Source organism: Scyliorhinus torazame, chromosome 3 (genome assembly GCF_047496885.1).
Source record: "Scyliorhinus torazame isolate Kashiwa2021f chromosome 3, sScyTor2.1, whole genome shotgun sequence".
NCBI lineage: Eukaryota > Metazoa > Chordata > Chondrichthyes > Carcharhiniformes > Scyliorhinidae > Scyliorhinus > Scyliorhinus torazame.
This window is the reverse complement of record NC_092709.1, coordinates 221,422,168-221,444,390: the sequence shown is the minus strand read 5'-3', so window position 1 is coordinate 221,444,390 and position 22,223 is coordinate 221,422,168. Positions and strand designations below refer to the sequence as shown.

The following is a 22,223-nucleotide window of genomic DNA, read 5'->3' as shown; positions in this document are numbered from 1 at the left end:
GGGGTGAAGTTTGGCATGTTGCAGCCGGCGCGACGGTGGTTACCTACAAGGACCGGCACCATTATTTTGAGTCTCCGGAGGAGGCGTGGGCCTTTGTTCAGGCCGAGAAGCTGGACACAGACTGAGGGTCGGGATGGGCGATTGGGGACTGCGGTGGATATGCTAAGCCTATTTTTGGTTCGGGGGGGGGGGGGCATTGTTTTGGGTTTCTTTTTCTCTGTGTTTTTCTCTTTCGGGTTGGGGAGGGTGGATGGGGCGGGTTGGGCACTGTTTTGGTTGGTGGTGGGGCCTGGTAGGTGGAGAGCGCGGGATTTTTTTCCCGCGCCGAAGAGGGGGGGGGGGGGGGGCGGGACCGGGGCGTAGAAGCGAGGATTGTTTCCCGCGCTTAGAACGGAGGGGGAGAGCCTGTGAATGGGGAGGAGAGGAGGGTGTGCCACACAATGGGAGGAGTCGAAGGGGAGGCGGGAGTGGCCGGGGTCAGCAGGAGTCAGCTGACTTGCGGAAGTGCAATGGGGGGAGTAAACCAGCTAGGATGGGTCCTAGCCCGGGGGGGGGGGGGGGGGGGGGGGTCGGGTTGCTGCTGCTAAGATCAAGGAGGAGCTTGAGCGAGTGGGGTGGGTCGAGACGGGGGTATGCCGCTGTGGGGAACGGGCCGGGTGTGGGGTGCGGGCGCGTGGCTGGCCGAGGAGGGGTCATGGCTAGTCGGCGGGGGAGGGGGGCGGGTAGCCCCCTGATCCGGCTGATAACCTGGAATGTAAGGGGACTGAATGGGCCGGTTAAGCGGGCCCGCGTGTTCGCGCACCTGAAGGGGCTCAAGGCGGATGTGGTTATGCTCCAGGAGACACACCTGAAGGTGGCAGACCAGGTAAGACTGAGGAAAGGGTGGGTAGGTCAGGTGTTTCACTCGGGGCTAGATGCCAAAAATCGAGGGGTGGCCATCTTGGTGGCAAAGAAGGTGTTATTCGAGGCGTCGAGCATTGTGGCAGATAATGGCGGTAGGTATATAATGGTAAGTGGTAAGTTGCAGGGAGAGAGGGTGGTACTGGTCAATGTGTATGCTCCGAACTGGGACGATGCTGGTTTTATGCGGCGTATGTTGGGTCGGATCCCAGACTTGGAAGTGGGGGGCCTGATAATGGGGGGAGACTTTAACACGGTGTTGGATCCTGCACTGGATCGCTCCAGGTCTAGGACGGGTAGGAAGCCGGCGGCGGCTAGAGTGTTGAGGGGATCTATGGACCAAATGGGAGGGGTGGACCCTTGGAGATTTGCAAGGCCGGGGGCTAGAGAATTTTCATTCTTCTCACATGTCCATAAGGCTTATTCTCGAATCAACTTTTTCATTTTGAGTAGGGCGCTGATAGCGCGAGTAGAGGATACCAAGTATTCGGCAATAGCCATTTCGGACCACGCCTCGCATTGGGTGGACTTGGAGATGGGGGAGGAGAGGGACCAGCGCCTGCTGTGGCGCTTGGAGGTGGGGCTGTTGGCGGATGAGGAGGTGAGCGAGCGGGTCTGAGGAAGTATAGAGAGGTACTTGGAGACCAACGACAACGGGGAGGTCCGAGTGGGGATGGTATGGGAGGCACTGAAGGCGGTGGTGAGGGGACAGCTGATCTCCATCAGGGCCCACAAGGAGCGGAGGGAGCGGGGGGAGAGGGAGAGGCTGGTGGGGGAGATGGTGAGGGTAGACAGGAGATATGCGGAAGAACCTGAGGAAGGATTGTTGAGGAAGAGGCGCAGCCTCCAGGCCGAATTCGACCTGGTGACCACCAGGAAGGCGGAGGTGCAGTGGAGGAAGGCCCGGGGGCGGTCTACGAGTATGGGGAAAAGGCAAGCCGGATGCTGGCGCATCAGCTTCGGAAGCGGGACGCAGCTAGGGAGATCGGGGGAGTTAAGGACAGGGGAGGGAGCGTGGTGCGGAGTGGGGTTGGCATCAATGGGGTCTTCAGGGACTTCTACGAGGAACTGTACCGATCTGTGCCCCCACGGGAGGAGGGAGGGATGGGCCGCTTCCTGGACCAATTGAGGTTTCCAAAGGTGGAAGAGGGACTGGTGGCGGGCCTGGGGGCCCCGATTGGGCTGGAGGAGCTGATCAAAGGGATAGGAAGCATGCAGGTGGGGAAGGCACGGGGGCCGGACGGTTTTCCGGTCGAGTTCTATAAAAAATATATGGACTTGTTGGGCCCGCTGTTAGTTAGGACCTTTAATTAGGCAAGGGAGGGGGGGCTTTACCCCGGACGAGGTCCCGGGCACTGATCTCCTTGATCCTGAAGCGGGACAAGGATCCCCTGCAATGTGGGTCTTACAGACCGATTTCCTTGCTAAATGTAGATGCCATGGTGCTGGCGAAGGTCTTAGCCACGAGGATTGAGGATTGTGTGCCGCAGATCATCCATGAAGACCAGACGGGGTTTGTGAAGGGGAGACAGTTGAACGCGAATGTGCGGAGGCTTTTGAACGTTATCATGATGCCGGCGAGGGAGGGGGAGGCGGAGATAGTGGTGGCGATGGACGCTGAGAAAGCCTTTGATAGGGTAGAGTGGGGGTACCTGTGGGAGGTGCTGAAGAAGTTCGGGTTTGGGGAGGGGTTTGTCAGGTGGATTAGGCTGTTGTATGAGGTCCCGGTGGCGAGTGTGGCCACAAATAGGAGGAGGTCCGAGTACTTTCGGTTGCACCGAGGGACGAGACAGGGGTGTCCCCTGTCCCCCCTGCTCTTCGCACTGGCGATTGAACCCCTGGCTATGGCACTGAGAGAGTCGAGGAACTGGAGGGGGTTGGTGCGGGGTGGGGAGGAGCATAGTGTGTCGCTTTATGCGGACGACCTGCTGCTGTATGTGGCGGACCCGGTGGGAGGAATGCCAGAGGTAATGAGGATCCTTAGGGAATTCGGGGACTTTTTGGGGTACAAGCTCAATATGGGGAAGAGCGAGCTGTTCGTAGTTCAGCTAGGGGACCAGGAGAGGGGGATTGGCGAGCTCCCACTAAAAAGGGCGGAGAGGAGCTTCAGATATTTGGGGGTCCAGGTGGTCAGGAGCTGGGGGGCCCTGCATAGGCTTAATTTTACAAGGCTGGTGGAGCAAATGGAGGAGAAGTTCAAGAGGTGGGACGCGCTGCCGTTGTCCCTGGCGGGTAGGGTGCAGTCAATCAAAATGACGGTGCTCCCAAGGTTTTTGTTCCTGTTCTAGTGCCTCCCCGTGTTTATCCCGAAGGCTTTTTTCAGGCGGGTTAACAGGAGTATAATGGGGTTTGTGTGGGCGCGAGGGACTCCGAGGGCGAGAAGGGTGTTCCTGGAGCAGAGTAGAGATGGGGGGGCTGGCTGGCGCTGCCCAACCTTTGTGGGTACTACTGGGCCGCCAATGCGACAATGGTGCGCAAGTGGGTGATGAAAGGGGAGGGGAGCATGGAAGAGGCTGGAGACGGCGTCCTGTGTGGGTACGAGTCTGGGGGCGCTGGCAACGGCGCCACTGCCACTCCCTCCAAGGAAGTATACCACGAGCCCGGTGGTGGTGGCGGCCCTCAAAATTTGGGGGCAGTGGAGGCGGCATAGGGGGGAAGTTAGGGCCTCGGCGTGGACCCCATTACGGGGGAACCACCGGTTCGCCCCAGGAAGAACAGGTGGAGGGTTTTCGGGGTGGCACAGGGCAGGGATACGAAATTTGGGGGACCTGTTTGTGGATGGGAAGTTCGCGAGCTTGGGTGAGCTGGAGGAGAAGTACGGGCTCCCCCCGGGGAACACCTTCAGGTACTTACGGGTAAGGGCGTTTGCCAGACGGCAGGTGGTGGAATTCCCACGGCTACTGCCACACACAGTACAGGACAGGGTGCTATCGGGGGGGTGGGTGGGAGTGGGGAAGATCTCGGAAACTTACCAGGTGATGCAGGAGGAGGAGGAGGAGGCCTCGGTGGTGGAGTTGAAAGGTAAGTGGGAGGAGGAGTTGGGAGAGGAGATCGAAGAAGGGACATGGGCAGATGCCCTAGGGAGGGTGAACTCTTCCTCTTCATGCGCGAGGCTCAGCCTCATACAGTTTAAGGTGCTGCACAGGGCACACATGACCGGGACAAGGATGAGCAGGTTCTTTCGGGGTGAGGACAGGTGTGTTAGGTGCTCAGGGAGCCCAGCAAATCACACCCATATGTTCTGGGCATGCCCAGCGCTGGAGGGATTTTGGAAGGGCGTAGCGAGGACGGTGTCGAGGGTGGTAGGATCCAGGTCAAACTGGGCTGGGGGCTCGCAATATTTGGGGTGGCAGAGGAGCCGGGAGTGCAGGAGGCGAAAGAGGCCGGAATTCTGGCCTTTGCGTCCCTGGTAGCCCGGCGAAGGATTCTCCTTCAGTGGAAAGATGCGAGGCCCACAAGCGTGGAATCCTGGATCAACGATATGGCAGGGTTCATTAAATTGGAGAGGGTGAAATTCGCCTTGAGAGGGTCGGTACAAGGGTTCTTTAGGCGGTGGCAACCGTTCTTAGACTTTCTGGCAGAACGATAGACATTGGTCAATGGCAGCAGCAGCTCGGGGGGTTGGGCGGGGGGGGGGGGGTTACTTTATTTTTGTTTATGTTATTTACACTGGAAGGGTCTGAAGGGGTGTATACACCTGTTGTCTTAAGTCGGGGTGTTAATGTTAATTTATTATTTATGTACGGGGGGGGGGGGGGGGGGGGGGGTTTGAGGGGTTGCTTTTTTAGATTGTGTTTTGTACTTAACCCTGTTGGGTTCTTTTTCTTTCTCATTTTGTTATTGATATTTTATGAAAACCTTTAATAAAAATTATTTTATAAAAAACAGAAATGAGCAGGGAGATGATGTGTTGCAGCTGTATCATGTAGGAGCTGGTGAGCACCAGTGACATCCATTACACCATATCTGTAGTAATTGTCTGCAGCTCGAGGATCTTCAGCTCAGGGTTGATAAGCTGAGAGTTCAAGCTTCAGGAACATTGATGCATCAGGAAAAGGGGTTACGTGGACACTTTGTTCGAAGAGTCAATCACACTTTTCAATTTCAGCACATCAGGTTGAGAGCACTGTCAGGGACAGGAGCGTGTGATGAATGAGGTAGGTGTGGGAGATGCAGAATGTACAACAGGTTTGCGGTTCTTGTAGTCAGTGTGGAAGAGAGCAGAGACGGCAAGGAAGATAGGCTTACTGACCACAGAACTGTGGTACAGGAGGTCATTCAAGTTAAGACACTTAAAAGGGATATAGAAGCAGTAGGGGATAGCCAGTTAGGGGGAAAGATGCAGTTCCTTACAGACTAGAACATGAGTTCTGAAGGCTTTGTCGCCTGCCTGGTGCCAAGTGTGCCCATTCCGCTGACTACCAATGGGAGGAAAGACAGTCTTAGTTTAAAGTGACGCAATGCCTGGTAATCAAAGGAATCCAGAAGATTCATCCTGGTGAGGCCAGGTAGGAAAGGTGGTGTGGGCGGGGGAGGTGGTGGGAAAGGATTGCCAGAGTATACCTTAACTCCTCATTTTCGGTTTGGGACTACTCCCAAAACTGAAAGAAGTGCCTTTTGACAACCACATGACATTGTGACGCAGTGAAACAGGGAGAGGTGAATCTATTGAAGTTAGGTGTGATGTTGGACTGGTTCCTGTAAAAAAGGTAATTCTGCGCAGAGCAGGCGGTAAAGTATAACTGTGGTGTAAGGTTTTCGGTCATGTTATTGCCTAGTAAACAGTGTTTAGTTAATGTTGATTTTAGTTCATTTGTTACAGAAATGGTCTTGAAACTTGAAAAGAAAAAATGCACTGTGCTTCAAGATTAGTAGCAGACCTGAAGATCAGAAAAATGTTAGAAACCAGCAAAGGATGACGAAAAAAAAAGGAAGAAATTAGAGTGGGAGTAAACTGGCAAGACATATAGAACCTGAAAGTCAGAACTTCTACAAGTAAATAAAAAGGAAGAGGGCAGCTAAAGTAAACATTGATTTCTTGGAGTATGTGACTGGGCAGAGACATTGAATTTTGAACATGTCTTCAGAGCGGAAGGCACAAAAAGCACTCTAAAGTAGCAAAAAAATCAAGGGAAAGGGGAGGGGTACTTAAAACAATTACCACTGGAAAAAAGGTACTCGAAAAACTAATGGAACTAAAGGCCGAAAAGTCACCTGGACCTTATGACCTGTATCCTAGGGTCTTAAAATAATTGAATGTGGAGATAATGGATACATTGGTTGCAATCTTCCAGAATTAGCTAATATTCTAATCACTCTAATCTTTATAGATGGGGAAGGACAAGAAGCTGATCAAGAATGTATAGCTCATCAAAAAGTCTGCTGCCACACTTAATTCTTCTCGTCCATCTATCCTGTTCTGATTGACCTATACTGGGTCACAATCCTCCAAAGCTTCAAATTTGAAATTTCCATCTTTGTGTATCCATTTCTGCTTGGCCTCACTCCACCATGCCTCCTAAGATGTTTCAAACTCTCTTAATCTTCATCCTACTGCCCTCCATGGGTTCCATTGTTGACACTCATGCCGTTAAATTTGAAAAGCTGCTCTGTGAAACTAGTTTACGATGAATGGAACAGGAGCTGGGACTGTCCAGCTCAGAAACTTTGATTTTGATCCCTTTGATTGTTAACGAATTGTAAGATGTTTTTAAAACATCTTGCCCTGGAACCAGGAGAAGGAGAAGTACTCCCCCAACTCTAGCTATTGTACTCAGCTGTGCAGGGCCCACCCTCTCCCAATGCCCATTCCAATCCCCCACATGGGATTTATCTTTGGCAGGTTTCTGACAAGGTAAGCTGCCAGATATTCAGCATTTGCAATTGCGAGCTCCCTGTGAAAATGTAACAAGCACCATAAAGTATGCATGAAATGTCAATGTGGCCCCAGGCTCAATTTTGAACCAGCCTTGGAACTGTCGTAGGACAAATTTCATCAACTTTATTTCTCAGCCTCTAAAATCACAGTCACACTGAACATGTTTTTAACGATATCTATTTGGAACGTCTTTGTTGGAACCTTTGAAGAAATAGCAATATTCTGGCAGTAGATCAGGAAAACCAGGCACAAATTCAGGCCATCATTGTTTGTGTGATATAAGCCACTTAAAACGCAGCACTGCAAAGTGGACAGGTAATGTAAAAGAAAATTGGGCGAGGTGTAAAAGGGGCTGCCAATTCACTATTGCAAAATTCAATTTCCACACCATAATCCTTGGGAAATGCAAAGGGGATTCTTGAGTTTGATCACTACCATGCGGATGATTAGATTTTATTCTTGAAATGAACCTTCAATTTACAAGCTAATGTATTCTGGCACGGGCATGATGGGCTTCTATCATTCTCAACATTTTTCACCCAGGCTTTATGAAGTCACAATTTTGATATTCCGATACTCGATGAAGCCTTAAGGTCCATTCACTTCAGTGTTCACAACATGGTTTCCAAAATTATACATTAGTTTCTAGTGTAAATTTAATAATAACACAACTAATAATACAATGTGTGAACATATACACAGTAGGATATTACAACTTAGCTCAGTTATAATTAATAGAGCTCGCACAGGCAACTGCTGGGTTTTTGAGCTGCTAATTTAAGAGCTCCCTCCTCCATATGCTTCTTTTTAGTATTAACTGCTGTCATAGTTACGGCTTTTATTTCAATAAAGCACAGTAATTCCTGGAGGTTGAACAATGGTAAAATGCTAAACAAGTTCATCAACGACCTCATTATCATTTGTTTTAGTGAAAGGAGTAAGAATTCACAGAGCAGTGTCAAATGCACCACAGCTACATTACATCACATTTTATCTCTGTCAACCTTTTTGCTGAAATTAGCAGTCAAGAGTTATCGACTCCTAAAAGTCAAGCAATATTAAATCAGGTAACTCTACAAGGTTTTTTTTTCACACTCTTGCTTTCATTGGAAATCAATAAGCAACTGTGAAGCTATCAATCAATATCAGAGAATCCCATTTCTCTCACTAACTTCCTCCATTACTGATGTAATCGAATTTGCAACTGAATACTCGTTAAATCCTGTTCTCACTCAGGCCTGACCCAGATGGGAACTAAAACCTCAGCAAAGTGATATTCAACAATAACCCCAAAACATTTTTACAGAAATACAGTGACATTCAAAGGTTACAATGAAGTTGGAAGTCACTGCATTAGTATATGTTTTCAGTATGCAATACTCAGATTTTTAGCAGATTTAATATGACTAATAACAAAAGAGCCAATGAAACGTCAGCTATTAATTGCAGGGAATTGTGTAAGTTTGTCTTCTGATGACTGCTTTGCAGAACTGCCAAAAATATATATGTTTTGAATTCCAGTAAGAATCTAGTGTGCTCTAGAAGAGACAAACTGGTAACAGTACGTGACAATATAGATCTTGATGTCTGAAATTCTTACCGTTGTCATCACATGATTCAGACTGGAAAGAGCTAAGCGACTGCACTTCGGAGATGCTTCCACGGGTGTTGAAAGGATGACAAGCATTGTCCTCGAGAGGTTTCTTTGATAGACAGGGATCGAGATCTACCACTTTAGCTATGAAGTGAACAAAATTGAGGAGTTATTTTTAAAATATGAAAATCAGATAAATCATTTGTGCTTTCAGCAGCTAACAAAGTAGAAAGCTTGAATGAGTGGATTTTAAATCTGTACTTGCAGGGGGAAAGAAAACAAGTTTAAAAAGTCAAACATGTCTATTTGTATAGCAAATGATATGTTAGACCAGTAAATACTTTGCATGCAACTGCAACCACACAAAAGTAGAATACCTTCATCAAGTTATAGGCTGCTTATTGTTTTTTAACTCACCGGCTGCTGGAGCAGCAAAAACGGCATTTGATCATAAACGCAGGCATAAAGCTCCTTTTAAGATAACTGGCTTTAGTTGGGTGCTCACATTAAATTATGTGCCAACAGAATTTGTAAATATGATTTATGTTAGAATTTCCCCACATCATCTGCATCCAACATCATGAAATAGATGTTCACATTGCAGGGAAGGGGAAGACAGATAAGTGTTAAACTAAATAGGCAAATAAGTCAGAGCAGTAATCCGTTAAAGTGCCTTTATGTCAGTTTCAGGAAGTAGTTCTGTCTAATATCAATTCCTGGTCTTGGGCATAAATTGATTAATTTTTATTGTAGAGTGCTTTCTTCAGCAGTCTGAATTGTGCAATGAAAATACGGGGGAGAAATTTGTTTGCATTTGTGTAAGTCCCTGTGGCTATGGGACCACTACCTTTGCAGCACCTTCACTGATGCCACTGAAGAAAGCCCCGTTGGCCACACAGATAGTAGACTTCTTCGATGCCTACCCCCTCCCCAAGTCACTTCTCTGATACGCATGGATAAGTTCTGCCACAACTAATACAGCTGCCTCAATCAATGAGATGCCAAATTCATTTTATGTTTTATGCTGCCCACAATGTTCACTGAAACAATCTCATTTAGTCACAATCTCAAGTGTTGGTGGTGCCACTCTGCTTATATTTCTGGTTTATGGCCAAAAGCAGACAGCAGCAAACCAGCAATATAAATGCAATATTGGAATGTTGTGAATGGAAAGGTATGGTAGAAGATCATCTGCTTGTCTTGGCTAGAAACTGTATGTGGTAAACGGGGAGGGGGGGGGGGTTGGAAATGGGTGATTTACATGGTGTGAATCATAATGACTATGTTAAAATACTCACCATCATAATCATAGTCCCAACTAGGTTTTTGTATGGAATCACAGTCGGAAGGAGAGTTGGATGGAGGCGGAGGAGGTAGGTTTGGAGCAACGCTGCACACAGCCACAGTTTTCCGATGGCCGTGCATGGAGTCGGGGTTGAAGGTGCTGAACTCTGGATGTTCTGGTATAGCTGATCCTTCAAAAGAGTTTCGGTCAAGGTTGTTTCTAGAGTCACTTGGTATACTGGGAGTATAAGAGATTGGACGAACAGGCACCTGTGGTGGAATATCTGAATAGATGGTTTTACTAATTTTAGAATCAAAGTAGTTCTTTTGCAAGAATGATGTCGAACCTCCTTTACGTTTCTCACCAGTATCATTACGATGCTTCTTTTTACAAATCTTCTTGCGGAAGACAACAAAGACTAAAACAAGGATGAATATGGATGCTACAAAGACTATGATTCCAATAACTTCTTCGAGACCAATGTTCCAGGGTGTAGATACATATTTGTTAACAACTGTATCGGCACAAAACTTTCCAATAAAACCATGGGTACAGTTGCAAATGAAGGATCCATATGTGTTTTCACACCTGCCTTGGTTGAAACATGGACTTTCATGACATTCATCAATATCAGCCAAGCATCTAGGATAAAGTAAATGGAGAAGTTAAATTCCTTAGAAGAAGAATACTGGAAAAAATGTTCATCTGAAGGTGCAGGTATGGAAATTACAAACCTTTCTCCACGGTAACCTTGTTCACACTCACAAACAGGACCATCAAGGCTATCGATACATCTGCCATTATTTTTACAAGGATTATCTTTGCAGTATGGACCCATCTGACACCTAAAATTGTTACAGATAAAATTACAAAATTGCCATAGTTCATAAGAAGCACATGGCAACTAATTAATTTTCAGTTTTTGGGGACAGGTTGAAACCAAATCGATGCTCAAGGGAATGAAATTCAACTTTGGCCAAGGCTCAAAGCGTACAATGGTGGATCAACTTCCATTATCCATCCTGCCTGATCTTCCATTTCATTGAAGATTCTGCCTGCAATGTTGAATTTTATTCCCCATCGGAAAGTCATAGTTCAACAGGAAATAAAGAGTATGTCGTTTGTGCAATACTTGTGATACACTACACTGTAACGCTATTTATAAAGGATACATTCATGATTTTGCTAAAGATAAAACACCAAACACATTTTCATACTAGGAATTCTGAGCATATTGCTAAAATATTAAATGTGTACATTTATAACACATCATTCAAAGGGAAATATACATTGTGAAATTGCAATATATCTTATCTGAAAGCATATGATGAATACTGTTCAGAAATAAAAATTATTCCTGGAGGATGTGAAAAAGCTGTGTGTGCTTAGAAAAATTGATGTTTCAAATGGATAGAACGTAAGGGGTAGGGACTGTTCACCAATTGCTTTCCATTTTACTGTATTTTATTCAAATTTACCAATCATTCCAGTTAAATAATTCCTTTTACCAGTAAAGATGAGCATCCATCATCACACATTTAAATCCCACTGTTTGAAGAAGATTTATTGTACTAATAGATACGATTCAAGTTTAACTTAGTACTTTCCAATATGGGCAGGGGTTTACTACTAAAACATTGGAAAGAGTCAAAGTGCAAACAGTAAAAACAAATTTTCCACAACACGGTGGCACAGTGGCTCGCACTGCTGCCTCACAGCTCCAGGGACCGGGTTCAATTCCGGCTTCGGGTGACTGTGTAGAGGTTGCACTTTCTCCCCCTGTGTATGTGGGTTTCCTCCAGGTGTTCCGGTTTCCTTCCACAGTCCAAAGATGTGCAGGTTAGGTGGATTGGTCATGCTAAATTGCCCCTTAGTGTCCAAATGTTGGGTGGGGTTGGAGTGGGGTGGAGGTGTGGGCTTAAGTAGGGTGTTCTTTCAGGGGCCGGTGCAGACTCAATAGGCCGAATGGTCTCCTTCTGCACTGTAAATTCTATGATTCTATGAACATAATCTGGATTTGAAAAGTTGTACAAATGAACTATTTTCAAGATACAATTAGACTAACTACAGTTCTACAGATCAAAGATATAGGAATACTTTTTGTTTGCCAAAACGATGCATAAAATTCTGTTATCATTACCCCAGCTTCAAAGTAATAAATATAATCACAACAACTTAAAAGTTAGATGACAGCCTCCAAGAAGGTACAAAGAATGTGCTTTCAATCTCCGTAACATATTTTTAACAAACTTCAAGTAATACAAACGTCAGGAAAATATGTACCAATTTATACAGTTTAACACGCTATCTTATCCAATTTACGATTTCAATTAAAATTATGTCCAGAATGTGACAGAAAAACTAACCTTTGTCCTGTGTACTGTCCTCTACATTGGCAGATATAATCATCATTCACTGGAATGCAAGTTCCACCATATAGACATGGGTTAGAGGCACAAGGATTGACTGCAACATCACAATGAATACCCATGAACAGAGAAGTACATTTACAAAAGTAACCTGTAAAAATAGAAGTTCATGTAAAATGCAGTGACTAAAGACAAATAAGGAATTAATAGAACTACCAATAGTAAAACTGTAATAAATACAGTATTCAGAATAGAACAACAATTTTGACAGCACACTTTTTTAAGTTAAAATCAAGTCATAAGAGACAGTTGCCAACAGCCTTACCATCTTAAAATATGGCGAGGAAGTTAGTGACTCATGTGAATTTTAAGTAATCTATCCCCTTTGATAAAATTAAGTCTGCTAATATTTTGCTCAACTAAAATCAAATGCATGCAACTGTCATCAATGAAGAAATACACTTTAAAATTATGGATTGCTATATTTAATACTTTCATAGAGACTAGTTGATGGTCCATACTTTTTATTGTGACAGTGTGGTGGAGAACAGTAACATTAACAGTGCTAAAACTTTCTTTAAAAAAAATATATATTTATTTTTCAACAAATTTTCAACAAAACTCCCCCCCACCCTACAAAAAGAAGAAACAAGAAACCAGAACACAACAATCAGAAATTATACATTGGATTTCCCCCATATACAATAACCCCCCATATAACATTTAAAAACACTAATAGGGACAAAGAAAACCCAGCCTCACCCAAACGCCACCCCAAAAGAACCCCCCCACCCCTCCGCCCTTGGGCTGCTGCTGCTGACCTCCTCCTAACGCTCTGCGAGATAGTCTAGGAACGGTTGCCACCGCCTGAGGGACTCCTGCACATACCCTCGCAAGGCAAACTTTATCCTCTCCAGCTTGATGAACCCTGCCATGTCATTGATCCAAGCTTCCACACTAGGGGGCTTCGCATCTTTTCATAATAGCAAAATCCTCTTCCACGCCGCCCCCTCTCACTCCATTACCCACTTACGGATCATCGCCACATTGGCTGCCCAAAAATAGCCACACAAATTCGGCAGCGCCAGCACCCCCCTGTCCCTGCTACGCTCCAGAAACACCCTCTTCACCCTCGGGGTCTTATTCGCCCACACAAATCCCATGTTGCTCCTGCTTACCCGTTTGAAAAAGGTCTTGGGGATCATAATGGGAAGGCACTGGAACACAAAGAGGAACCTCGGGAGGACAGTCATTTTGACTGACTGCACCCTACCCGCTAGTGAGAGTGGCAGCATATCCCATCTTATAAAATCCTCCTCCATCTGCTCCACCAACCACGTCAAATTGAGTTTGTGCAGTGCCCCCCAACTCCTAGCTACTTGGATCCCTAGGTACCGAAAGCTCCTTTCCGCCCTCTTCAGCGGTAACTCGTCTATCCCCCTTCCCTGGTCCCCTGAATGCACCACAAAGAGCTCACTCTTCCCTACGTTAAGTTTATACCCCGAAAAGGCCCCAAACTCCCTAAGGATCCGCATGACCTCCGCCATCCCCTCCACTGGATCTACCACATACAACAACAGGTCATCGGCATACAGTGACACCTGGTGCTCCTCTCCCCCCCGGACCAGTCCCCTCCATTTCCTGGACTCCCTCAGTGCCATAGCCAATGGCTCAATTGCCAGTGCGAACAACAAGGGGGATAAGGGGCATCCTTGCCTCGTCCCCCAGTACAGCCGAAAGTACTCCGACCTCCGCCGGTTCGTAGCCACACTCGCCACTGGGGCTCTATATAGCAGCCTGACCCAACTATTGAACCCCTCCCCGAACCCAAACCTCCACAACACTTCCCAAAGATACTCCCACTCCACCCGATCAAAGTCCTTCTCCGCGGCCATAGCAGCCACTACCTTCGCTTCCCCCTCCACTGAGGCATCATAATCACATTGAGGAGCCTCCGCACATGTGTGTTTAGCTGCCTACCCTTCACAAATCCCGTCTGGTCCTCATGAATCACCCCTGGGACACAGTCCTCAATTCTCGTAGCCAGCACCTTCGCCAGCAACCTAGCGTCCATATTGAGGAGCGAGATCGGTCTATACGACCCACATTGCAATGGATCCTTGTCCCGTTTCAAGATCAAAGAGATCAGCGCCCTGGACATTGTCGGGGGCAAGGACATTCCTCCCTCGCCTTATTAAAAGTCCTCACTAGCAACGGACCCAGCAGGTCCACGTATTTCCTGTAGAATTCAACCGGGAACCCATCCGGCCCTGGGGCCTTCCCCGCCTGCATGCTCCCCAATTCTTTTACCAGCTCCTCCAGTCCAATCGGCACCCCCAAACCAGCCACGTCCCCCTCCTCCACCCTCGGGAACCTCACCTGATCTAGGAATCGTCTCATCCCCTCGTCCCCCGCGGGGGGCTCAGACCTGTACAGATCCCCATAGAAGTCCTTAAATACCTCGGGTGCCTCTGCATACCTCCTGTCCACCCTTAGAATCTCCCCTACCAACCTCTCCCTCTCCCTCCCCACTCTCTTCTCCCTGTGGGCCCTAATGGAGATCAACTCTCCCCTGACCACCGCCTTCAACGCCTCCCAGGCTACCCCGTTGTCGTTGGCCTCCAAATATCTTTCAATATACCCTCGCACCCGCCCGCACACCCCCTCATCCGCCAACAGTCCCACATCGAGGTGCCACAGCGGGCGCTGATCCCTCTCCTCCCCCAACTCCAGCTCCACCCAATGCGGGTCCGAGATGGCTATGGCCGAATATTCCGTTCCCTCCACTTTCGGGATTAGCGTCCTACTCAAACTGAAAAAATCTATCTGGGAGTAGGTTCTATGGACGTGGGAAAAGAAGGAAAATTCCCTGGCCAGCGGCCTAGCAAACCTCCATGGATCCATTCCCCCCATCTGGTCCACAAACCCCGAGCACCTTGGCCGCAGCTGGCCTCTTACCCGTCCTGAACCTGGAGCAGTCCAGTGCTGGGTCCAGCATCGTGTTGAAGTCCCCCCCTATTATCAAGCTTCCTACCTCCAGATCCGGGATCCGACCCAGCATGCGTTTCATAAATCCGGCATCATCCCAATTGGGAGCACATACGTTCACCAGTACCACCCGCATCCCCTGCAACCTACCACTCACCATCACATATCGACCTCCATTATCCACTACGATATTCAGTGCCTCGAACGACACCCGCTTCCCCACCAGTATTGCAACCCCACTGTTCTTCGCATCCAGCCCTGAATGAAAGACCTGCCCTACCCATCCCTTTCTCAGCCTAACCTCATTGCCACCTTCAGATGTGTCTCCTGGAGCATAACCACGTCTGCCTTCAGTCCCTTTAAGTGTGCGAACACCCGGGCCCTCTTGACCGGCCCGTTCAGGCTCCTCACATTCCAAGTTATCAGCCGGATCGGGGGGCTGGCCGCCACCCCCCCCCCCTGCCCACTAGCCATCTCCGTTCCTAGGCCAGCCACGTGCCCGCGCCTCCCGCACTCTCCGGTCCCCCAGGCGGCAGACCCCAGCCACCTCTCCTACTTCCAGCTCTTTTGGCCAATGCAGCAACAACCCAAATTCACCCCCCCCCTCCCCCGCTAGATCTTCATCTAGCCATTTTGCTCCCCCCATAACACTCCCGTAAGTCAGCTGACTCCTGCTGACCCCGGCCTCTCCCGCCATTCCATCGACCCCCCAGTGAGAGAATTTCCCCACCCCTTGGCCGTCAGTGTGCACTCCTCTCCAGCACAGCCCTTCCCCCCGGGCACTGCCCCACCCCCATCCTTCCTTAGCGCGGGAAAAAGCCCGCGCTTCCCTGAGCTGGCCCCGCACCCTCTAGCGCAGCTCCTTTTTACGGCCTTACCCCCAACTCCCCATCCCCGGGCCTCCACTCCCCTCCTCCTCCGTGGGGGCCCTGCCCCACCAACACCGACGCCCACACTCTCCCACAGTCCCCACATCAAATCCATTCACCCATCCCCACCCAGCACCCAAACAAAAAGAACAAAGAACATTCCCCAAACGCGGTAAACACAGTAAACATCCCCCCCCCCCCACGACAAACCCTCAAATTGAGTCCAGCTTTTCAGTCTGTATAAAGTTCCATGCCTCATCAGGCGTTTCAAAATAATGATGCCGATCTTGGAACATGACCCACAGTCGCGCTGGCTGCAGCATCCCGAACTTCACCCCCTTCCGATGGAGCACCGCCTTAGCCCGGTTGAAACCAGCCCTCTTCTTAGTCACCTCCGCACTCCAGTCCTGATAAATTTGGATCTCCGTGTTCTCCCACTTGCTGCTCCGCTCTTTTTTGGCCCATCTCAGGACACACTCTCTGTCCACAAAGCGGTGGAACCTCATCACTACGGCCCTTGGCGGCTCGCTGGCTTTGGGTCTCCTCGCCAAGACCAGATGAGCCCCCTCCAGCTCCAGGGGCCTCGGGAAAGCTTCCGCGCCCATCAGCGAATTGAGCATCGTGCTCATATATGCCCCGGCATCCGCCCACCTCTTGTGCAGCGTCTCGTGCGCCTCCACCTTCACCGCCAGGCCCAAGATCTTGTCCTCCATCGCCGAGACTTTTTGCCGTACCTCCCGGATCGCCGCCCCTGGGGCCTTCTGGGTCTCCACAAGCTTTTCAATCGCCGCTTTCATTGGCGCCAGCATTTCTGTCTTCAGCTCCTCAAAGCAGCGTTTAAGAAACTCCTGCTGCTCCTGCGACCACGCTGCCTGGTCTCCACCCGCCGCCATCTTGCTTTTCCTCCCTCGCACTTTTCGCTGCACCACTTTTTTTAGCCACTCCACTCCTGGTCCAATCCATATATTGTCGGGGGGACCTTGCTGTCACCTTCCCACACTGGAAACCGTCGAACAATTGCCGTTGGGGCCCCTCTAAAGAACCCAAACGTCCGTTCCCGGTGGGAGCTGCCGAACGTGTGACCTACCTAGGCATAGCCGCAACCGAAAGTCTGCTAAAACATTCTTGGCGGTTAAGTTTTAATGCCTTGTAATAAAATATCGAAAGGAGCATCATGGTAGTTGTATTGTGAATGATGTTCTTAATAGAGTAATATAAAAATATAAAAGTAATATAAAAACAGAGAGGAAGATCTTCTTAAAATATATAAAAAGGAAGAGAGAAGCCAAAGTGAACATAGGCCCCTTAGAAAATGAGACTGGGGAAATAATAATGGAGAACCAGGAAATAGCAGAGGAATTAAACAAATAATTTGCGTTAGTCTTCACAGTGAAAAACACTAATAACATTCCAAAAATACTAAATAATCAAGGGCAGAAGGGGGGAGGAAATAAATACTAACTAATGAGGCTAAAGGCCGTTTAGTTCCCTGGATCTGATGGGTTGCATCCCAGGAAATTAAAGGAAGTAGCAACAGAAATAGTGGATGCATTGGTGGTAATTGGTCAAGAATCCTTAGATTCTGGAAAAAATCCAGAGGATTGGAAAACTACCACTGTAACACCTTTATTCAAGAGGGGAGGGAGACAAAAATAGGTAACTAACGGCCAGTTAGCTTAACTCTGTCATTGGGAAAATACTGGTGTCCATTATATGGATGTAATAACAGAGCATTTAGAAATGCATAACACAATCAAGCGGAGTCATGGCTTCGTGAAAGGGGAATCATGTATGACAAATTTATTAGAATTGTTTGAGGTGGTAACGGGCATGATAGATAAAGGGGAACCAGTAGATGTAATATACTTGGATTTCCAAAAAGCATTCAATAAGGTGCCGTAAAAAAGGTTACTTAATAAGTACATTATTAGTACAAAGGTAGTACATTAACATGGATAGAGGACTGGCTCACTGATAGAACACAGAGAGTTGGGATAAGAGGGGCATTTTCAGGACGGCAACCTGTACCTAGTGGAATACCACAGGGATCAGTGGTGGGGTCACAATTATTTACAATATATATTAATGACTTGGACAAGGAAAGTGAATGTCCTATTGCCAAGTTTGCAGATGACACACAAATAGGTGGGAAGGCAAGTGGTGAGGATGACACAGAGTCTACAGAAGGATGTAGACAGGTTAGGTGAGTGGGCAAAAACCTGGCAGAATATAATGTAGGAAAATATGAAATTATGCACTTTGGTATAAAGACTGAACGAGTTGAATATTATTTTTCATTGGCGATCGCTTGCTAACAAGTCTGATTGTGCACCTAAGAAACTCCATGTTATTGGTCATTGGGTTCTTGCATGGCTGATGAGCCTAATCCACGAGCCGCATCTTCAACCGCGCACTTGGCAGGTATTTCTGGGAAATGGGATTGGTCCTTGTACTCTAGCTCACTGGTATTCCTTTCTCAGGGTCCTTTTCCCGGCCTTCTCTTGCCCTCGGGTGTCCTCGAGGAATTGTGTCCCTTCAATCAGGAAGTTCCGCCAAGTAGGTCTCATCTGAGCAAAGGTTTCCCAAGCATTGAAGTCTACATTGCATTTCTTGAGGTAAGTGTTCAGGGAGCACTTCTTTTATCCTCCTCTAGTTTGGAAGCCTTCCTTGAGCTGGGCAAAGGTCGCTACGCACAGTCTAGCACATGGCCAACACAGCGGAATTGCTTTCGGATGACCATGGCCTCGATGCTGCTGTGCTTGGTTCCTTCAAATACACTAATATTAGTATACCTGCGCTCTCAGCTGAAGCAGAGAATCCGTCTCAGAGAGCATTGATGGTACCTCTACAGAGCCTTGTGGTGGCGACTGAATGTAGTCCAAGTTTCTGAGCCATATAGAAGAGATGTAAGGATCTTAGTTTCAGCACAGAAGTCGCGGTCGTCAAAGGCTCTCATCCTTAGGCGTCTGAAGGAGGACCTCGCGGATTGGATACGATGTTGGATCTCCACATCAATGTCAGCCTTAGAAGAGAGATGGATCTCCAGGTATGGGAAATATTCCACGTTTGGTAGGGTTTTTCCATTGATCTTGATGGAGGGAGGGACCGGATCTTGCCCTGCGGAGGGTTGGTAATGGACTCGCGTCTTCTTGAGGTTGAGGCCGATACAGATTCTTTGGTATGCTTTCGCAAAGGTGTCAAGCAAGGCTTGGAGATTCTCTTCTGAGAGAGTAGAGATGGCGATGTCATCCGCAAACTGAAGTTTCACGAGCGATATCAGCGTTGTTTTCTTCTTGGATTTATTATTTAATTGATATTATTTAAATTATTATTTAAATGAAAGACTGCAGATAATTGCAGCACAGAGGGATTTGAGGGTCATAGATGTCATGCATTAATCACAAAAAGCCAGCATGCAAGTTCAGCAGGGAAAGTAAATTGGGAAAGTAAATGGAATGCTGGCCTTTATTTCAAAGGGAATGGAGTATAAAAATAGAGAAGTCATGCTAAAACTATACAAGGCTCAAGTTGGACCACACCTGGAATACTGTGAATATTTTGTTCCCCTTATCGAAGGAAAGGTACACTGGCATTGGAGGCAGTGCAGAGAAGGTTCACAACATTGATCCTGGTTATGGAGGGATGTTTTAAGGAGGAGAGGTTAGTTAAGTCTAACAATATTAATCTTGACTAGTGTCACAAGTAGGCTTACATTAACACTGCAATAAAGTTACTGTGAAAAACCCCTAATCGCTAGTGTGCCTAGTCGGGTACACTGAGGGAGAATTCAGAATGTCCAATTCATCTGACAAGCACGTCTTTCGGGACTTGTGGGTGGAAACTGGAGAACCCGGAGGAAACCCACGCAGACACGAGGAGAACGTGTGGATGCCGCACAGACAGTGACCCAAGCCAGGAATCAAACCTGGGTCCCTGGCGCTGTGAAGTAACTGTGCCACCCCGGTTGGGCCTACACCCATTGGAGTTTAAACGAGTGAGGGGCAAACTATTGAGGCATATAGGATTCTCAGGGGGCTTGATGCGGTAGATGTTGAGAGATTATTTCCCCTTGTGGGACAGTCCAGGACTAGGAGGCATAATCTCAGAGTAAGGGATTGCCCAGTTAAGACAGAGATGAGGAGGAATTTCTTCTCTCAGAGGGTAGTGAATCTGTGAAATTCTTTACCGTAGAAACCTGTAGTAGTTGGATCATTAAGTATGTTTAAAGCTGAGACAGGCAGATTTTTAATCGGGAAGAGAATCAAGGGTAATGGGGATAAGGCAGGAAAGTGCAGTTGAGGATTACGTCATCTTAGCCACGATCTCATTGAATGGCGGAGAAGATGTAATGGTTCGAATGGCCTACTTTTGTTTCTACATCTTATGGTTTAATAGAATGGCATATTTTATTTAGTGTGCAAATGGAGAACTGATTATGGGCAGCACGGTAGCATAGTGGTTAGCACAATTGCTTCACAGCTCCAGGGTCCCAGGTTCGATTCCCGGCTTGGGTCGCTGTCTGTGCGGAGTCTGCACGTTCTCCCTGTGTGTGCGTGGGTTTCCTCCGGGTGCTCCGGTGTCCTCCCACAGTCCAAAGATGTGCAGGTTAGGTGGATTGGCCTTGCTAAATTGCCCTTAGTGTCCAAAATTGCCCTTAGTGTTGGGTGGGGTTACTGGGTTATGGGGATCGGGTGGGGGTATGGCCTTGGGTAGGGTGCTCTTTCCAAGAGCCGGTGCAGACTCGATGGGCTGAATGGCCCCCTTCTGCACTGTAAATTCTATGATTCTATGATTTATTTGTAACAAAATTGATTTCTGCTCTGCGGTTATTTAATTTAAATGTCACAAGAACAGTTGTTTAACATCAAATCTAAAACCACTGTTACATACCAGTGATCTTAATTATACCAGCTGACCTTTTTATATACATTCAAATTGTTGAAGGTGGTGGTAACTGGAATAATCACACTCCTGAAAGAGGTATTACCAGTTAAGCATCTTTGTGGGAAACAGCCTCACAGAATGCCAAGGGTACTTCAGTCTGTAAGACGTCAATACTTCTAAGGTTGCAAAATAAATGATAGCCAATTGCAACATTTATCAGTTCTCATTGCCCAAACGTCTAAATAGAACATAAAACCAGGACCAAGTACCGAGAGGCAGAAATAATCTAATTGGAGTCCGCTTGACTTGGATTGGAATGTGCAAATTTAAAAGTAACCAATTGTGAGCATGACGAGAGGAATATTTTCCATCTGACAGAAGTAGATTAGATGAAAAAGATTTGATTCCAAACTCCTTCGAAAAGGAACAAGATACGCACTGGGTTAAAATTAAGATTTCATAATTTTATAGATGAGCATTAATGGAGATGGCAAAAATACTCCACAGAATATAAGGATCAGATATGAGGCTGTACTTTACATGCCCCTGCTAGGTATGTTTTGGGCAGGAGGGAGGTGGCCTGTAACACAGGGCAGGTGCCCAATCAACTTCCCATCTACCCCCAAATGCACCCATATTACAGGGAGTGGACAGGTTCTAAGATCAGCAACCCACCTGCCATATTCAAATGAGGAATCAAGGGTCACTAATGCCTGTTATCAAGCTTAATTGACCCTCATAATATGCTGCCTGTGCCATAAATCTTTTGGCGTGGGTAGCCCAATTTTTAATAAAAAGTTATTTGAAGTGTGGAAATGAAAAGGGGTTTAACCTTCGAAGGCTACCCTTTGTTGTTCGCGGAGCAGACTCCTAAAATTGACCCCCCCCCACCCCCTCCGTCTATCCTTACACAGCCACTGACAAGCTTGGCATTGCTGAGAGTCGGCCAGCAAGATGGTAGGACCTCCTTTCCATTCAGAGGTGGAAGTGCCACTTGGCCCTTGTTTTATTGACCCGCAGCGTTTCATGGCTGCAGGATGGGTCAGCGTGAAGATTGTTGGCTGCTATTCACACTGGTTTCTGCATGGTTCATTATTCCTCAAGTAATCATCAGTAACTACAGCAAACTCCATGTAATAAACATGCAATAAAGATTAAATAGAATGGTTCCAAGGGGAAGTAATTTCAGCTGCAGGATTAGGTTGGGGAAGCTGGGGTTGTTCTCTTTGAAGCAAAGGAGATTGAGAGAAGATTTGATAAAGATGTACAGGATTATAACAGTTTTAGATGAGGTAGACAAAGAAAAGCTGTTCCCATTAGTTGTTCGTACAAGCACGAGAGGATACAGATTAAATGTTTTGGCTAAGAAATGCAGGCGGAATACGAGGTAGAACCTACTTCTCTACAAAAAGTGGTAACAAACCAAAACTCCCTGCTTAGGAGGATAATGGAAGCT

At 47.3% G+C, this 22,223-nt stretch overlaps 1 protein-coding gene across 9 annotated transcripts in view; it reads right to left on the bottom strand.

Moving 5' to 3' along the window:
• The window catches only part of fat1a (FAT atypical cadherin 1a), a 289,367-nt gene that overhangs the window by 8,590 nt on the left and 258,554 nt on the right, over window positions 1-22,223 (bottom strand). For all 9 annotated transcript variants that reach the window (XR_011940244.1, XM_072496899.1, XM_072496891.1 and 6 more), the window contains 4 exons: window positions 12,024-12,177; window positions 10,392-10,502; window positions 9,671-10,299; window positions 8,379-8,516 (listed from right to left, as the gene is read on the bottom strand). Coding sequence is in view for 8 of the 9 variants with exons in the window: in XM_072496899.1 (XP_072353000.1) it covers window positions 8,379-8,516; window positions 9,671-10,299; window positions 10,392-10,502; window positions 12,024-12,177 (1,032 nt within the window). In the remaining variant the exon portion in view is untranslated. The remainder of the gene's footprint in view (window positions 1-8,378; window positions 8,517-9,670; window positions 10,300-10,391; window positions 10,503-12,023; window positions 12,178-22,223) is intronic.